At 38.9% G+C, this 18106-nt stretch overlaps 1 protein-coding gene across 2 annotated transcripts; it reads left to right on the top strand.

Annotated features, from left to right (window-relative positions):
- The first annotated feature begins 15453 nt into the window (after positions 1–15453).
- IZUMO3 (IZUMO family member 3) lies at positions 15454–17838 on the top strand. Of its 2 annotated transcripts, XM_004004413.4 has the most exons (7): positions 15454–15685; positions 15822–15896; positions 16045–16134; positions 16351–16368; positions 16814–16894; positions 17299–17389; positions 17703–17838. In XM_004004413.4, exons 1-7 carry the CDS (start codon positions 15454–15456, stop codon positions 17836–17838), a joined length of 723 nt encoding a protein of 240 aa, XP_004004462.1. The 2 variants fall into 2 exon arrangements, with proteins under 2 accessions (XP_004004462.1, XP_027819748.1); XM_027963947.1 differs by lacking the exon at positions 16351–16368.
- The last annotated feature ends 268 nt before the right edge of the window (positions 17839–18106 follow it).

Below are 18106 nucleotides of genomic sequence, written 5' to 3'. Positions count from 1 at the left end.
ACTTTCATCAAGAGGCACTGTAGTTCCTCCTGACTTTCTGCCATAAGGGTGGTGTCATCTGCATATCTGAGGTTATTGATATTTCTCTTGGCAATCTTGATTCCAGCTTGTGTTTCTTCCAGCCCCGTGTTTCTCATGATGTACTCTGCATAGAAGTTAAATAAGCAGAGTGACAATATACAGCCTTGACGGACTCCTTTTCCTATTTGGAACCAGTCTGTTGTTCCATGTCCAGTTCTAACTGTTGCTTCCTGACCTGCATATAGGTTTCTCAAGAGGCAGGTCAGGTGGTCTGCTATTCCCATCTCTTTCAGAATTTACCACAGTTTATTGTGATCCACACAGTCAAAGGCTTTGGCATAGTCAATAAAGCAGAAATAGATGTTTTTCTGGAACTCTCTTCCTTTTCCATGATCCAGTGGATGTTGGCAATTTGATCTCTGGTTCCTCTGCCTTTTCTAAAACCAGCTTGAATATTTGGAAGTTCACTGTTCATGTATTGCTGAAGCCTGGCTTGGAGAATTTTGAGCATTACTTTACTAGTGTATGAGATGAACGCAATTGTGCAGTAGTTTGAGCATTCTTTGGCATTGCCTTTCTTTGGGATTGGAATGAAAACGGACCTTTTCCAGTCCTGTGGCCACTGATGAGTTTGCCAAAATTGCTGGCATATTGAGTGCAGCACTTTCACAGCATCATCTTTCAGGATTTGAAATAGCTCAACTGGAATTCTATCACCTCCACTAGATTTGTTCGTAGTGATGCTTTCTAAGGCCCACTTGACTTCACATTCCAGGATGTCTGGCTTTAGGTGAGTGATCACCCCATTGCGATTATCTTGGTCGTGAATATTTTTTTTGTACAGTTCTTCTGTTTATTCTTGCCACCTCTCCTTAACATCTTCTGCTTCTGTTAGGTCCAGATCATTTCTGTCCTTTATCAAGCCCATCTTTGCATGAAATGTTCCCTTGGTATTTCTAATTTTCTTGACGAGCGCTCTAGTCTTTCCCATTCTGTTGTTTTCCTCTATTTCTTTGCATTGATCACTGAGGAAGGCTTTCTTATCTCTTCTTGCTATTCTTTGGAACTCTGCATTCAGATGCTTATATCTTTCCTTTTCTCCTTTGCTTTTCACTTCTCTTCAGAATGTGGTCCACTGGGGAAGGGAATGACAAACCACTTTAGTATTCTTGCCTTGAGAACCCCATGAACAGTATGAAAAGGCAAAATGATAGGATACTGAAAGAGGAACTCCCCAGGTTGGTAGGTGCCTAATATGCTACTGGAGATCAGTGGAGAAATAACTCCAGAAAGAATGAAGAGATGGAACCAAAGCAAATAGTCCTGTAACTTAGAGTAATTTATGTCCTCCAAAATGATTCAGTCATATTAAATTCTAGCCCATGAAGGGTTATACTGAGTACTAGTGTATTTTTCTCATTTTAACTATGAAAACTGGCCCCATTATCATGCACCAAACAATGCCGTTATCATAAAGGAACCCATTTTAGGATGTTAATAGGTATTTCACTCCTGTACCATCCAACTAATGGAGCATATAGGAGGATTGTACAGTGGTCAGCCATACAAGATGTTGGAGAATATAAAGATCTTCCAGATAAAGACCCATCTTTGTTCATCCATAGGCACTGCTACAACATCAGCAGGTCATTGTTGACTAATTTTAGGGCATTTTCTATCTTTTTGAGGGGAACTGAAATATTTTACAAGCAACAAACAGACAAGCATCTTCTTTTTATTTTCTCTCCATACAGTACTTTCGCAAATATTAAAATAACTAGTCAATTGTTTTCTCCCTAGTGTCCTGTGTATTTTGTGGACTATGCAGAGATTAATAGAAGCCTGCAATAATCTGTTGTACTTTGTGAAAAAAAAAAGAAACTATGCTGCTGTTTCTGGAAAGAAATAATTGGTACCTAGCTTATAGAGTCAACGTCTGAATTTAATGGAGCATAAAGGGGTGGTATTTCTCATGAAGAAGGCATATTATCTGTTTAAACAGCTTTCAGTCTTGCACATAAATTAGGCCTTCGACAAGCTTTGGAAAAAGAGAAACCACAAAGTAATGAATTAACATGCTTGCATATTCCTAACAAAGAAACCATCTTTTCTGAAAAGAAGAGAAAGAAAGCTCCAGTGTCTTGGCTACATTTGGAAATCTAAAATTAATTATTGACATTTCCATATTGTTTGCAGCCACTTTGCTTGTTCATTTATTGTAAAATGTATATATGCTAATTGTTTTACGGGAGCTCATAAAACTCAGACTATAAATGAGATAATGTATGACCAATTTATCGCGTGTGCCCTTCAGACATAGAGCTAAACCTGGCATAAACGAAAAGTGGTCAATGCACATTTTGTCAAGGTCTTTCTTTACTCCAGAAAGAAAATGAAATGGCAAAATACTCAAATAGCTATACTTGAAAAACACTTTATATTTCTCTCTAAACTATTTCCTTTACCAGCTAAAAACCAATTTGGGGTAGTTTCTAGAATCCATCCTAGTGAATATATTTATGCCAAAAAATGATAATAATTTATAGAATATAGAATCCAACACTCTTCCCATTTACTACAGGTAACACTATAATTCCTATCCTTTGAAAAAGAAACTGAACAAATATCTGCTGTTAAACTTACACTAAACTTAAGGAAAAATTAATATGAACTGTACTATTCAAGCTATCATTCTCTGTTTAAGAGAGCAGGTATGTCAGCTTGGAAGAACTCATTCAGCTAAGCCCAAACCCCTAGGCAAGACTGCCAATACAAACGAAGGTGACCACTAATCTGTAGGAAAGAAGATTCCAACCTTCTTTGGTAGCTCATTTCCATAGCTAAAGTTAATAACTCTTTCACAAAGTTCTTCTTTCTTCCACTGAATTAAAACTTTCCTACTTTAGGTCAGACACATTCAGTTTCCTTTTATCAGTTAAGTTCAGTCACTCCGTTGTGTCTGACTTTTTCTGATCCCATGGACTGCAGCACAGCAGGCCTTCCTGTCCATCACCAACTCCCAGAGGTTACTCAAACTCACGTCCATTGAGTTGGTGATGCCATCCAACCATCTCAGTCTCTGTTGTCCCCTTCTCCTCCCACCTTCAATCTTTTCCAACATCAGGGTCTTTTCAAATGAGCCAGTCCTTCACATCAGGTAGCCAAAGTATTGGAGCTTCAGCTTCAATATCAGTCCTTCCAATGATTATTCAGGACTGATCTCCTTTAGGATGGACTAGTTGGATTTCCTTGCTGTCTAAGGGATTCTCAAGAGTCTTCTCCAACACCACAGTGCAAAAGCATCAATTCTTTGGCACTCATCTTTTTTTATAGTCCAACTCTCACATTCAAACAAGACTACTAGAAACACCACAGCTTTGACTAGATGGACCTTTGTTGGCAAAGTAATGTCTCTGCTTTTTAATATTTTGCCTAGGTTGGTCATCACTTTTCTTCCAAGGAGCAAGTGACTTTTAATTTCATGGCTGCAGTCACCATCCACAGTGATTTTGGGGCCCACAAAAATAATGTCTGTCCCTGTTTTCACTATTTCCCCATCTCTTTGTCATGAAGTGATGGGACCAGATGTCATGATCTTAGTTTTCTGAACGTTTAGTTTTAAGCCAACTTTTTCACTCTCCTCTTTCACTTTCATCAAGAGGCTCTTTAGTTCTTCACTTTCTACCATAAGGGTGGTGTCATCTTCATATCTGAGGTTATTGATATTTCTCCTGGCAATCTTGATTCCAGCTTGAGCTTCATCCAGGCCAGCATTTCCCATGATGCATTCTGCATATAACTTAAATAAGCAGGGTGACAATATATAGCTTTGACATACTCCTTTTCCTATTTGGAACCAGTCTGTTGTTTCATGTCCAGTTCTAACTGTTGCCTCCTGACCTGCATACAGATTTCTCAAGAGGCAGGTCAGGTGATCTGATATTCCCATCTCTTTAAGAATTTTCCACAGTTTTTTCTGATCCATATAAAGGCTTTGGCATAGTCAATAAAGCAGAAGTAGATGTTTTCTGGAACTCTCTTGCTTTTTTGATGATCCAACAGATATTGGCAATTTGATGTCTGGTTACTTTGGTTTTCTAAATTCAGCTGGAACATCTGGAAGTTCATGTTTCACAGACTGTTGAAGCCTGGCTTGGAGAATTTTGAGCATTACTTTGCTAGCATGTAAGATGAATGCAATTGTGCAGTAGTTTGACCATTCTTTGGCATTGCCTTTCTTTGGAATTGGAATAAAATCTATCCTTTTCCAGTCCTGTGGTCACTGCTAAGTTTTCCCAGTTTGCTGGCATATTGAGTGCAGCACTCCTTTGGCAATAAAGAGTTCACAATGTGAGCCACAGTTTGCTCTCGATCTTGTTTTTGCTGACTATATAGAGCTTCTTCATCATTGACTGCAAAGAATATAATCAATCTGATTTTGGTATTGACCATCTGGTGATGTCCATGTGTAGAGCCTTCTCTTGTGGATGAGGATGTTTTCTATGACCAGTGCCTTTTGGCAAAACTCTATTAGCCTTTGCCCTGCTTCATTCCATACTTTAAGGCCAAATTTGCCTGTTACTCCAGGTATTTCTTGACTTCCTACTTTTGCATTCCAGTCCTCTAAAATGAAAAGGACATGTTTTTTGGATGTTAGTTCTAGAAGGTCTTATAGGTCTTCATAGAACCATTTAACTTAGCTTCTTCATCATTCCTGGTTGGGGCACAGACTTGGAGTATTGTGATATTGAAAGGTTTGCCTTGGAAACAAACAGAGATCATTCTGTCGTTTTTGAGACTGCATCCAAGTACTGCATTTTGGATTATTTTGTTGACTATGATGGCTACTTCATTTCTTCTAAGGGATTCGTGCCCACACTAGTAGATATAATGGTCATCTGAGTTAAATTCACCCATTCTAGTCCATTTTAGTTCGCTGATTCCCTAAAATGTTGATGTTCACTCTTGCCTTCTCCTTTTGACCACTTCCAATTTGCCTTGATTCATGGACCTGACATTCCAGGTTCCTATGCAATATTGCTCTTTACAGCATCGGACCTTGCTTCTATCACCAGTCACATCCACGACTGAGTATTGTTTTTGCTTTGGCTCCATCCCTTCATTCTTTCTGGAATTATTTCTCCACTGATCTCCAGGAGCATATTGGGCATCTACTGTCCTGGGAGTTCATCTTTAAGTATCCTATCATTTTGCTTTTCCATACTGTTCATGTGGTTCTCAAGGCAAGAATACTGAAGTGGTTTGCCATTCCCTTCTCCAATGGACCACGTTTTGTCAGAACTCTCCACCATGACCCATCCATCTTGGGTGGTCCTAGGTGGCATGGCTCATAGTTTTTTATTGAGTTAGACAAGGCTGTGGTCCATGTGATCAGAATGGTTAGTTTTCCCTGATCATAGTTTTAGGTAGCAAATAAATGGACAGTAAACTTTCTTGAGACTGTTTCTCAGAAGACCCTGCCACATATAACAGAACTTATTAAATTTCTGGTGAGTGAATCAATAACCCAATAGAACTAAAGTACTGAAGTGAGGCTGCATTTAAGCAGAAAATAATTACTTAGCATATTATTAAAAAATTAAGAGAAACTCACTCATTTCAAGATGACAAATAGTGCTATGCAAATAGCTGCTGTTGCTACTGCTAAGTCACTTCAGTCGTGTCCAACTCCATGTGTCCCCAGAGATGGCACCCTACCAGGCTCCTCCATCCCTGGGAATCTCCAGGCAAGAACACTGGAGTGGGTTGCCATTTCCTTCTCCAATTCTGAAAACTGAGAAAGGTTCTAATGTAATTTTGATATTAATTAGAGGAAGTTTAATGAAAAGGAATTATCAACAATAAGATTAAAAGACAGTGATCATATAGGCAAATTCAGCTAAGAGTTGCCCCCTTCCTTATACTTTTAAGAGAACTCTATGAGTGTCAGAATTAGACCTGAGCATGGTGTCATACATTAGGTCACAAGGCCTCACCCACAAAATGTTAGTAATTTTGTCATTAGACTCTGCCTGTCAGTAGTTCTAGCTTCACCCATTAGTAAGCAGGAAACAACTCTAGAGTCTTCTGGACCCTGACTCCATCCGGCGAACCAGCACTAGCCCCAGGGCTCCCACAGGCTTCTGCAATGAGCCGTCTCATGACTAGACCCTGCCAAACAGTGGCCAGCAGAGTCCACACAAAGCAGAGTCTGGCAACCAGCCAGACTGGGAGTCAAACAAGCCTACCAGATGATCTAAATAGCCAGTTCATTACAACAAATAGACCAATGCAGCCCTTAATAGTAGAACCCCTAGAGTATATAGCTCTAGTGAACAAAGAGAGGAGTCCCCTGCAGAAACACATAGGATGACTCCTAGATAAAACCATTTCTCCAAGTTCAGGAAATGTAACTAACGTACCAAAGATAGAAAAATACAAAACCAACTTAGTCAAAATGAGGCAGAAGAGAAACATGTTCCAGACAAAGGAACAAGGTAAAACTAAGTGAAATGGAGACAGACAATCCACCTGAAAAAGAGTTCAGGGTAATGATAAGATAACCAAAGAACTCAAGAGAAGAAAACATGCAAACCTTCAAAACATGCATGAGAAGTTAAAAGTTTTTAACAAAGAGTTGAAAATATAAAGAACAACCAAACAGAGACAAAGAATACAATAAATGAAATGAGGAATCAAGAATAAGTAAATGATAAAGAGGAATGATCAATGACCTAAATGATAGAGTAGTAGTAAATCACTGAAGCTGAAAGGAAAAAAAAAGAATGAAAAGAAATGAAGACAGCTTAAGGGACCTCTGCAACAATATCAAGCACACTAATATTCACATTACAGGGGTCTCAGATGTCAGAAGAGAAAAAGGGTCTGAGAACATACTGAAGATATAATAGCTGAAAATATCCCTAATCTGGGAAAGGAAACAGTCAAGTCCAGGAAGCACAGAGAGTCCCATATAGGATTAACTGAAAGAGGAACACACCAAAACACATTGTAATTAAAAGGAAAAACAAAATTAACAATAAAGAGAGACTATTAAAAGCATCAGTGAAAAATCAACAAATAACATAAAAGAAAGCTCCCATAAGGAACAGAAATTCTACAGACCAGAGCAACTGGAACAATGTATTTCAAATGATGGAAGGAGAAAACCTACAACCTAGAATACTCTACACAGCAAGATTCTCATTCATTTTGGTGGAGAGAGAAAAAGTTTTACAGAAAAGAAAAAGCTGAAACAGTTCAGCACTACCAAATGAACTTTAAAACAAATGCTAAAGGAACTTCAACATGAAAAAAAAAAGGCAACAACAAGAAACAATTAGGAAATAAAAATGCTCATCAGTAAAGACAAACCTTTACTTCACTTTCTTTTCACATGCTAGCCAAGGTCATGCTCAAAATCCTCCAAGCTAGGCTTCAACAGTACATGTACTGAGAACTTCCAGATGTAGAAGTTGGATTTAGAAAAAGCAGAGGAACCAGAGATCAAATTACCAACATCCATTCAATCACAGAAAAAAAACAAGAGAATTAAAAAAAAAAAAAATCTGCTTCATTGACTATGTTAAAGCCTTTGACTGTGTGTATCACAACAAACTGTGGAAAATTCTTAAAGAATTCTTAAGAATTTCGCTTAAAGAGAATGGAATACCAGATCACGTTACTTGCTTCCTGAAAAACCTGTATGCAGGTCAGTAAACAACAGTGAGAACCGAACATGGAACAACAGACTGGTTCAAAATTGGGAAAGGAGTCCATCAAGGCTGTATACTCTCACTCAGTTTATTTAACTTATATGCAGAGTTAATCATGTGAAATGCCAGGCTGGATGAAGCACAAGCTGGAATCAAGATTGCCAGGAGACTCTTGATGAAGGTGAAAAAGGAGAGTGAAAAAGTTGGCTTAAAACTCAATGTTCAAGAAACTAAGTTCATAGCATCCAGTCCCATCACTTCATGGTATATAGACAGGGAAACAGTGGAAACAATGACAGACTTTATTTTCTTTGGCTCCAAAATGGGCAGATGGTGATTGTAGCCATGAAATTAAAAGATGCTTGTTCCTTGGAAGAAAAGTTATGACCAACCTAGACAGCATATTAAAAAGCAGAGACATTACTTTGCCGAAAAAGTCCACATAGTCAAAGCTATGGTTTCTCTAGTAGTCATGTATGGCTGTAAGAGTTGGACCATAAAGAAAGCTGAGCACTGAAGAATTGATGCTTTTCAACTGTGTGTTGGAGAAGACTCTTGAGAATCCCATGGGCTCGAGGAGATCAAACCAGTTGATCCTAAAGAAAAATCAACCCTGAATATTCATTGGAAGGACTGATGCTGAAGCTAGAGCTCCAATACTTTGGCCACCTGATGTAAAGAACTGACTTATTGGAAAAGATCCTGATTCTGGGAAACATAGAAGGCTAGAGAAGACAGGGATGACAGAGGATGAGATGGTTGGATGGCATCACTGACTCAATGGACATGAGTTTGAGCAAGCTCTGGGAGATGGTGAAGGACAGGGAAGCCTGGTACGCTGCAGTCCATAGATGTGCAAAGAATAGGAAGTGACTGAGCAACTGAACAACAACATACACAAAGGCAAACCTATACTAAAGGTAGAAAGTCATCCACACACAAAGCTAATAGAAAGTATAAAGACAAAAGTAGTAAAGTCATCTATATTCACAATAAGCAATTAAGGAATACATAAAACAAGTAGAGTAATATATGACAGAAAAAGACAGTAATCACAAGGGGAGGATAGCGTAAACTGAGGGTTTTGAAAATGCATTTGAAATTAACAGATAAGCAATTTAAAATAATCACATTTATAGAGAGAATGCTACATAAAAACCTCATGGTACTCAAAAACAAAATTTATAATATAGATATAGATATACATACACACACACACACACACAAAAGGATAAGGAATCCAAACATAACATTAAAGATAGTCATCAAATCACAAGGGAAGAGAAAATAAGAGGGGAAAAAAGGAGTAGCTAGATAAATATAAAAACAAGACCTATATACAGGCTGCCTACAAGAGATTCACTTCAGATCTAAAAACACACATAGACTGAAAGTAAGGGGAGGAAAAACGTTATTCAGTACAAATGGAAATCAAAAGAAAGCCTGAGTAGCAATACTTCACTTCAGTTCAGTTGCTTAGCCATGTCTGACTCTTTGTGATTCCATGAATCGCAGCACGCCAGGCCTCCCTGTCTATTACTCCAACTCTTGGAGTTTACTCAAACTCACGTCCATTGAGTCAGTGATGCCATCCAGCCATCTCATCCTCTGTCGTCCCCTTCTCCTCCCGCCCCCAATCCCTCCCAGCATCGGGGTCTTTTTCAATGAGTCATCTCTTCACATGAGGTGGCCATTATATCAAAGGAAATAGATATTAAAACAAAGACTTAAAAGAGACAAAGAAGAACACTAAATATGATCGAGTGATCAATCCAAGAGGTTATAACAATTGTAAATATTTATGCACCCAACACAAGAGCACCTAAATGTATAATATAAATATTAACAGAAACAAAAGGAGAAATGAACAGTAACATAATAATAGTGGTAGACTTTAACACCCCACTTATATCAAAGGACTGATCATCCAGACAGAAAATCAATATGAAAATATTGGCCTTAACTGACACATTAGAGCAGGGGGCTTAATTGTTATACAGAGAGCATTCCACCTGAAAGCAGCGGATGACACATTCTTTTCAAGTGTACATGGGACAATGCACATACTTATCTTCAATTAATCTACAAAAATGGAAACAAGACTATACGATGGGGAAAAGATAGTCTCTTCAATAAGTGGTGCTAAGAAAACTGGACAGCTACATGTAAAAGAATACAATCAGAACATTTTCTCACACCATATACAATAAACTCCAAGTGGCTTAAAGGCCTAAATGTAAAACCACAAACCATAAAATTCCTAGAAGAAAACATAGGCAGAACACTTTTTGATATAAATCATAGAAATATTTTTTTGAATCTGTCTCCTAAAGCAAAGGAAATAAAAGCAAAATAAATAAGTAGGACCTAATTAAACTTAAAAGCTTTTGCTCAACAATGGAAATCATTGACAAAAGTAAAAATCTTACTGAATGGGAGAAAGTATTTGCAAATAATATGACCTATAAGGGGTTAATATATATAAACAGCTCATACAACTTGACGTCAAAGGAAAAAAAAAAAAAAACCTGATTGAGAAACAGAAGATCTGAAAGAACATTTTCCTAAAGAGGTCATGCAGATGACCAACAGATGGCCATATGAAAATATACTTAACACTGCTAATCATCAGGGAAACGCAAATCAAAACCGCAATAAGATGTCACCTCACACTTGTCAGAATGGCTATCATCAAGAAGACTACAAATAACAAATATTGGTGAGGATGTGAAGGATTCTTCTGTTGGTAGGAATGCAAACTGGTACAGTCACTGCAAAAAACAGTATGGAGGTTTCTCAAAAAAAAACTAAAAGAAGAATTACCGTATAACCCTGCAATTCTACTCCTGGGTACATATCCAAAAAAGCCAGAAGCGCTAATTTGAAAAGATACATGAACTCCAATGTTCATGTGTGGGCTTAGTCACTTAGTCATGTCTGACTCTTTGCAACCCTGTGGAATGTAGTCTGCCAAGCTCCTCTGTCCATGTGGATTCTCCAGGCAAGAATACTAGAGTGGGTTTCAATACCATCCTCCAGAGGATGTTCCCAACCCAGGGATCCCACATGGCAGGTGGATTCATTACTGTCTGAGCCACCAAGGAAACCCAAGAATACTGGAGTGGGTATCCTATCCCTTCTCCAGGGGAACTTACCAACCCAGGAATTGAACCAGGGTCTCCTGCATTATAGGCAGATTCTTTACCAGCTGAGCTACCCAGGAAGCTATGCCAATGTTCATAGCAGCACTATTTACAATAATCAGGACATGTAAGTAACTTAGATGTCCATCAACAGATGAATAAAGAAGTTGTGGTACATATATACAATGGAATATTACTAAGCCATTAAGAAGAATGAAATTGGGTCATTTGTAGTGATGTGGATGAATCTAGAGTCTGTCAAACATAGTGAAGAGTTCAGAAAAAGAAAAAGAAATATTGTATGCTAGCAAATATATATGGAATCTTGAAAATTGGTACTGATAAACTTATTTGCAGGGCAGGAATGGAGATACAGATGTGGAGAATGGACTTAATGGACACAGCAGAGTAAGGAGTGGGGGGACGAACTGAGACAGTATCATTGACATATACACACTATCATGTGCAAAACAGACAGCTAGTAGGAAGCTGCTGTATAGCGCAGAAAGCTCAACTCGATGCTTTGTGACAACCTAGAGGGGTGGGATGAGGAGCTGAGGGAGGTTCAGGAGGGAGGGGAAGTATGGGCACTTATGGTTGATTCCTATTGTTGTACAGCAGAAACTAACACAACATTGTAAGGCAATTATCCTCCAATTAAAAAAAAATTAAACTGAAAAATACCTTCCTAATCATTGAACATCCAGCCGGTTTTAACAAACTATGAGTTTAACTACGGACTCAATCCATCTTACCCAATACATTAAAATGAACTATTTCTAGTACTTAAAACCCCTGCATTTTCCTTCTTAGTGAAGTAGACACTAGCTTTCTTCTCTGATGTGTATTTCCTTGCATGATTTTTTTTTGTTTGAACTTTGAGGATATCTGCTCCATGCTCTGACAATGTTTTGATATCTTTATGTAAGGTTGGTACCACACCACTTCTGATCTGCTTGTAGTGTTTGCTGAGAAACTGCATGTGGTACACTTTGAATCTGTTCTCTATTTCCTCGGGGTCTAGTGGATTTCCCTAACAATTTGGTCCCAGCAAGGCCAGAGGGCTTGGTGCAGATTCCTCTTCCTTTCCTGACCTGGTAGCTTGCTATCCAGATCTTAGACAAGGGACCCTTTACCTAGAGCTTTAATGATACACATTGACAGGTTCCCCCAGATCCTGAGTTCACTTATATACCCTTGCCTAGTAGCCAGTAGGAACATACTTCTTTCTGCATGTCATATGGGAAATGGCATTGTCTCAGGAGTACCTTCTATTACCCCTCCCTACAGGCTTTTCCTTAGCTACTACTGTCCACGTGTGGGCAACGGTATAGCTTTCAGAGCGCCTAACGGGTGCAGGACAAAAACTCCTCTTCTCTCATTATTTCCTTTAACCGAACATAGCTTCCCTTCTGGGACCTGCCCAGAGAGAAGACACTGTAACAGACATCCCCTCCGCTTCCTTTACTTCTCTCCCCTCCTCCTTCCCACAGTCCCTATTAATCGGATCAACTACATTTTAGTTTGATTTCCTACCAAGTAGAGATTTCTTCCAAGACTTCTAGGCTCAAATCTTACAACTCTTCCTAAATGATGAGCGGAATATGGAGACATTGGCTTAATAACAATGGAATATAAATGAACAGGAATACAGAAAATAATGAAATGATTTTACTGTGAAATGTCTGGCACATAGTAATTATTTAAACATTTAAACCTATGATTATTACACTACCTAGAAAGATACTTTACAACATAGCCAAATAGCAATTAATAGCTTCCAAGTCTCAGTTTTCAATCAGGAAAGAGGTTAATATTGCCTGAGAGTGAGAAATACCCAGGTCATTTGCCAAACTTGTAAAAAATCCTGTGAAGTGATAAGAAAAGCAATGCAGCAGGGCACAGCTGGACAGATAAACTCTGCAGGAAGCTTGAGCCACAGAGATTTGTTATTTTTATTTTTTATATGGATCTGGGATCTACCAGAGAATGTGGGCAAATTACTGTAACAGCTTCTTGCTCTTCTTGATGCAACCTGTTCTTCAGATTTTAAACCTCAGGGCATTGCGTTACAACACCAAGGCCAAATGTTACAACACCACTGATCCTAGCCCTTAAAAGAGGGACTGTCTAATTCAGGGGTCCCCCAGCCCCAAGCCTCATACAGAAAGTGGTCTGCAGCTTGTAAGGAACCATGCCACACAGCAGGAGGTAAACAGCGTGCTAGGGAGGGAAGCTTCATCTGCTGCTCCCCATCGCACCCTTTACCACCTAAATCTCCCTCTCCCAAGTTCCATGGAAAAATTGTCGTCTATGAAACCAGTCTCTGGTGCCAAACAGGTTGGGACCACAGCTCCAATTGATAGTGCTGTGTGATCAAAAACAAAAAATACACAACACTGACCATGAATACTTTATCTGTGCAAGAACCACCACCAGGCAAATATATATTTGGTAAATTATTATGAATGCATATGCTATTATACATCTGGACTCAGTCTCTCCATAAAAAATTTCTCCAGACTCGGTGCCGTTCTGTCTTCCCCAGACCTTTGCGTGTAATCTTCACCTTTAGCACACAGTGTTGTCATCTGCCTACTGTTTACTTCATGAGGGTGATACTTCCTCCACTATTTTCCCTTTTATATGCACCCTTCAATTACAATCTCTGCCTGTCTTTTTTAGGAAATGGCTTGCTATTTCCAGACTTCCCAAGACTACACAAAAGCCAAATTATTTTTTTCTCTTATCCTAAAAGTCATAGATTGCAAATTAAGCTGGAAAGGTAAAGCAAAAATAAAATGGTAGATGGGCTACTAGGTCAGAGTCAAGAAAATATGCCATGGAATGAGGTAGAGTTATTCAGTAGTATGATAGAGGATTACGAATCCAATCCAAAATGAAAAGCCTGTAGTGTTAACTGGAAGATAACTATGTGTTTTTTTTTTTTTTGAATAATATCTTTCTTTGGCCACCTGCCTGCCAAGTTTCTTAACATTTTTAGTCTCTAACTTTGGTTTCCAAAGTTACTTTAATCCCATTAACACACATACCTTCAGACCTCAGCCTTTGAAAATCTTTTGTGGGTCATTGAAAGATGAGATCATTGAGCCAAGGGAACATAAAGCCAGATCAAAGAAGGGCCAGTTTTTGAACATGAAAGAATTTGAATTAAACACCCCCCCATCTTCCAATTTATCAAATTCCAAGAGACTGCTTTCTGTATTATTCCAGAAAATTTTGAGAGGCAATATTTAATGTATATAGAGTTTGAAGTTAAGCAGACATGAGTTTGAATCCAGATCCCTAATCACTCAATTGTTTTGATCCTCAGTTTCTTATCTATAAAATGGGAATAATCTCTCAGAGTCTTGCTATGCCATGAGGACTTGGGAGATTCTATCTAAAGAGTTTCCAGCACAAAGTTGGGCATATGGAAGTCACATTATTAGTGGTAGTTCTTTTAACTTCCTTCACAATCTTCTACTCCAGGACTTTGCCATACCTTAGGTTTCAAGTCTACCACCAACCTTTGAGGATCCCAGGGTTTCCTAGCTTCCAGGGAGTCATAGCCATACATGCAATGTATTAGAAAAGAGGTAACTAGTTTGGAAAGTCTGCAAAGCAACATTAATTTCTTCATATAAGAAAGAAAATTCTTATTCAAAAAGCTTTAAACCAAAGGAAAAACATGTTTATTAGGTCATTTTCCAGGGAAATGGCTGGATAACACAGCCCATGGTAATTATGGTCATATTCTTATAAGTTACACACTTTATCATGAGCATATTCAAAAGATGCCTATTAAAGGACCATGAATTTTACTGGAGTCTCACTTATCACCATGTATTCCTCAACTGATGTTTCTAGTCTTCTGGTTCCAGGGTCTCTAAAAGAAGAATGATATCTAAATAGGTTATATAGCATGGCTGGAGCAATATTCCTGCTGAAAAATGTCTAAATTTCTGAGATTATCAATTGTATCAAAACCATTATTATCTATGATAATTATATATAGACTCCCATTTCAATTTTCACCAATATTTTTCAACAATACTGCTACCATAAAGGATTGGGGCCCTAAGCAAATCAATATTCTGGGTTTTCCTACCTCTTCTATTAAAGCAGAGCTTGCATTAAACAAACTAAGGTCCTAAGGTATTTCTTTCAACATCCACTGATACTTAAATGATCAGGAGGAGTGCAGGCATTTACTAAGAATACAAGTAAGAGAAAGGGTTAACAACTGTTTTCTGAGCTGTCTCCCTGCACAGAACTCTGCTTGTATGAGCTCAAGACTTCTCTCTCTCATTCTGGGTTCCACACTCAGAACTCAGGTATCTACTCCCCAGCCGGTAGTTCCCTCTGTCTGGAATGAAGGATAAAAGTCAGAAAACAACCAAAGATCCTTAGAAAAATGAGATTGCCTAGAAGTGGGATGGAAACAGAGGGAAAGGTGGAGTCAGATTACCCCAGACAAGGCTCTCCCTACTGGAGTTTTGAAGGAAAGGGAACTAGGTGAACCAGTTGCCAGGACAACCTGCTGTTGGGGCAAGGGCAGTCGGGGCAAGGATATGGGAGACCTGTGGCTGCTCCTGCTCCTGCCCCTGTCCCTGGCAGCCTTCCATGGGGTCAAAGGCTGTTTGGAATGTGACCCCAAATTCATCGAGGAAGTTAAATCCTTGCTTGGAAATCTGGTACCCCCAGAAGTCCCTGGCCGAACTCATATGCTTGAACGGCAGATGGAGGAGATGATCCGTTTAAGCTTCAAGGTCTCCCACAGGGACAAGATGCTTCGGGTGTTGGGTGAGGGAAGCCAAAGCCCCTAAGAACTTTGGGACCTAAAGGGAGAAGGGAGGTAGGGAAGAGAGTACCTGGGGCCACATAATTTCCTCTGTAAATGTAATTAACCCCTACATGTTCCTTTACCCCTCCTCTCTAGCTGTTCAAAAGGTTGTCGATTTGAGAACATGGCTGAAGATCAAACTTGATAAACTGAGCAAGGAAACATGGAAAGGTGAGGTACTGTTTCAGTGTTAAAAGAATGTATCGCCCAAGCAAGTCTGAGAACAATTCACTGGGGGAAACAAGGCAAAACGATTAGGATTAAATTATGAAGGGAAAGGCCACCTCTCTCTTCTGATGCCCATTCCACCCCTTTTCAGGTGTTTTTATCCTTCAAGGCAGGCTTCTCGATATCCGCAAAAACCTGGACTCCAAACTGGAAAAACTATTAAAGAAATTCTCTGAAGTTGGTAATATCAGATGTATATCTAATGCCACTGAAATTATGTGAAAGGAATAGGAAATGAGGGGTGAGAGGAGGAATAGGGATTCACATTAAAATAATCCAGAATGGGTGGAGGGGTGGCTGGAAGGTAATGGGTAACCAAATAAAGACAACTTGAGTATAAATATAACACACTTTAAGTTGATTCTAAGCTCATTAGATCTTTCTGATTCTCTTTTAGCTTGTTCTGAAGATTGTGGTAAGTACAGTATATGTAGTGCCTGGAGGTTTCAGTTCCCATCTCTTTTATCTTCTCTACTTGTCACCACTGAGACAAGCTCTCAGCTACAAGGGGGAATGTCAATGATCTGTGACAACAAAATCTAGCTTATGAAATCTCAATCACTCCATATAATTTGATATGCCCAGAGGCCTTCTATACCAGAGTTTTTAATCCATAGCCTCAAAATAAGCTGAGGCATTATTTTCCCACTTCTTCCCAGAGATTGGGCTTAAAGTTGTGATCCATCTCTAAAATTGACAGATAGTGAGTGACTAAACTGAACTGAATTGAACTGAGGGGAAGAAGAAAGTTACAACAATGTAACCAATGGAAATGCCCAAGATCTAATTCACACTGATGTCTAAGCTAAGGAAACTCCATGCTGTGGCCCCCTTCCAACTATCCTTCTTTTCTCCATCAGTTGTGACTGAAGGTCCTATCCTGGATTGTTGGACATGTCTTCGCATCACCTCTCGATGTTTCAAAGGAGAATATTGTGAAGGTAACAAACATTGTTGCGTGGCACTTTGGAAGGCCAGGGATCAAGTAGTTTCTCATTGATCTAGTCAACAAATATTTGTTGATCACATTCTATGTAGGTCATGCTAATGCTACAAATAAGAGCTAAGATGCTGGACAAAATTTGTGCCAGAATGAATTATTGGGCACTGGGTCACTGAAGAGCTTAGAAATGAAAAAGTGTACTACAGGTGGAGAAATTAGGCTAGGGGTAGTAGGGGAAAATGTTTTGTAGAGCCTAGGAGTCTACGAAAGAGCAGAATAACCAGGGAACAGGATGTAAATAGTAAACAGAGCAATTTTTAAGGTTAAAAAGAGTCTTATGGATAAAGCTTTCAAGTTAATAATTTTCCCCTCCAGCTCATGTTTTCCCCTTTTTTCCTCCAGAGGATGATCCAAAGAAGGCTGAGAGTCGAGAAATTGGACTATTTCTGATATTATTAGCAGAAGGTGTAATACTGGGAGGTGTTTTGCTACTGTGAGTTTTCCTGCTTTCAAACACACACTGGGTCAAGCATTTCTTTGGCGAAGAAACTGCCCAATCTTCCCCCTTCTTCCAATGGAAATAAGGGGAAAGAAGTAATCTCAAACTTTAGGATATCCTACTAATAGGAATGAAACATAAAAGTTTGATGGGATAAAAGTTGGGAACATAGGAAATGGAGAAAGTGTGATGAAGTACGAGAAAAACGCTTGTAGAGGAATTCAAAAAAAAGGGAGAAAAAAATAGTTACAATTTTTTAAAGAATTGGGCTACTAATATTTAAGTTGGGATTATCTTATTTCTCTAGATTCCATTTTTGCATCTCTCATCGGAGAAAAATGAAGGCAATACGAAGGTCATTAAAGAAATACTTGGAGAAGAAACTTGAAGAATTAATGGGGGTAAAGGATGAGAAGGAGAAAGATCTCAGAGGCAGAGAATAAATACATAGACACAGGCAGGAAGTCTTTCATAATTTTCTTATGTGTTGACTCTGAGTAGAAAATCAGGAATTAAGCTCTTTTGCAGTCATGAAGTCAAAGTATTCTAAAACTGAACTTAGTTTCTCTGGTAAAGATCCTTTCCGATATCCTGAGGGCAACGGAAGCAAACATTTTATTGGAAATTGGACAGAAAGCAATGCTGGTATGTAGCAACGCACATGAAAGACAGCACACTGCATAATAACAAAGAGCGAATGGTAACCTAAGA

Source organism: Ovis aries, chromosome 2 (genome assembly GCF_016772045.2).
Source record: "Ovis aries strain OAR_USU_Benz2616 breed Rambouillet chromosome 2, ARS-UI_Ramb_v3.0, whole genome shotgun sequence".
In the NCBI taxonomy this organism is placed as follows: Eukaryota; Metazoa; Chordata; class Mammalia; order Artiodactyla; family Bovidae; genus Ovis; species Ovis aries.
The sequence above is the reverse complement of the archived record's forward strand: the minus strand, read 5'-3'. Positions and strand labels throughout refer to the sequence as shown.

What these genes read in the sequence shown, in the direction of transcription:
- IZUMO3 (XM_004004413.4), top strand. Translation starts at nt 15,454, where the DNA reads ATGGGAGACCTGTGGCTGCTCCTGCTCCTGCCCCTGTCCCTGGCAGCC. An exon ending in GAGCAAGGAAACATGGAAAG is followed by an intron (nt 15,897 to 16,044) that starts GTGAGGTACTGT and finishes ACCCCTTTTCAG; the next exon opens with GTGTTTTTATCCTTCAAGGC. An exon ending in CAAAGGAGAATATTGTGAAG is followed by an intron (nt 16,895 to 17,298) that starts GTAACAAACATT and finishes TTTTTCCTCCAG; the next exon opens with AGGATGATCCAAAGAAGGCT.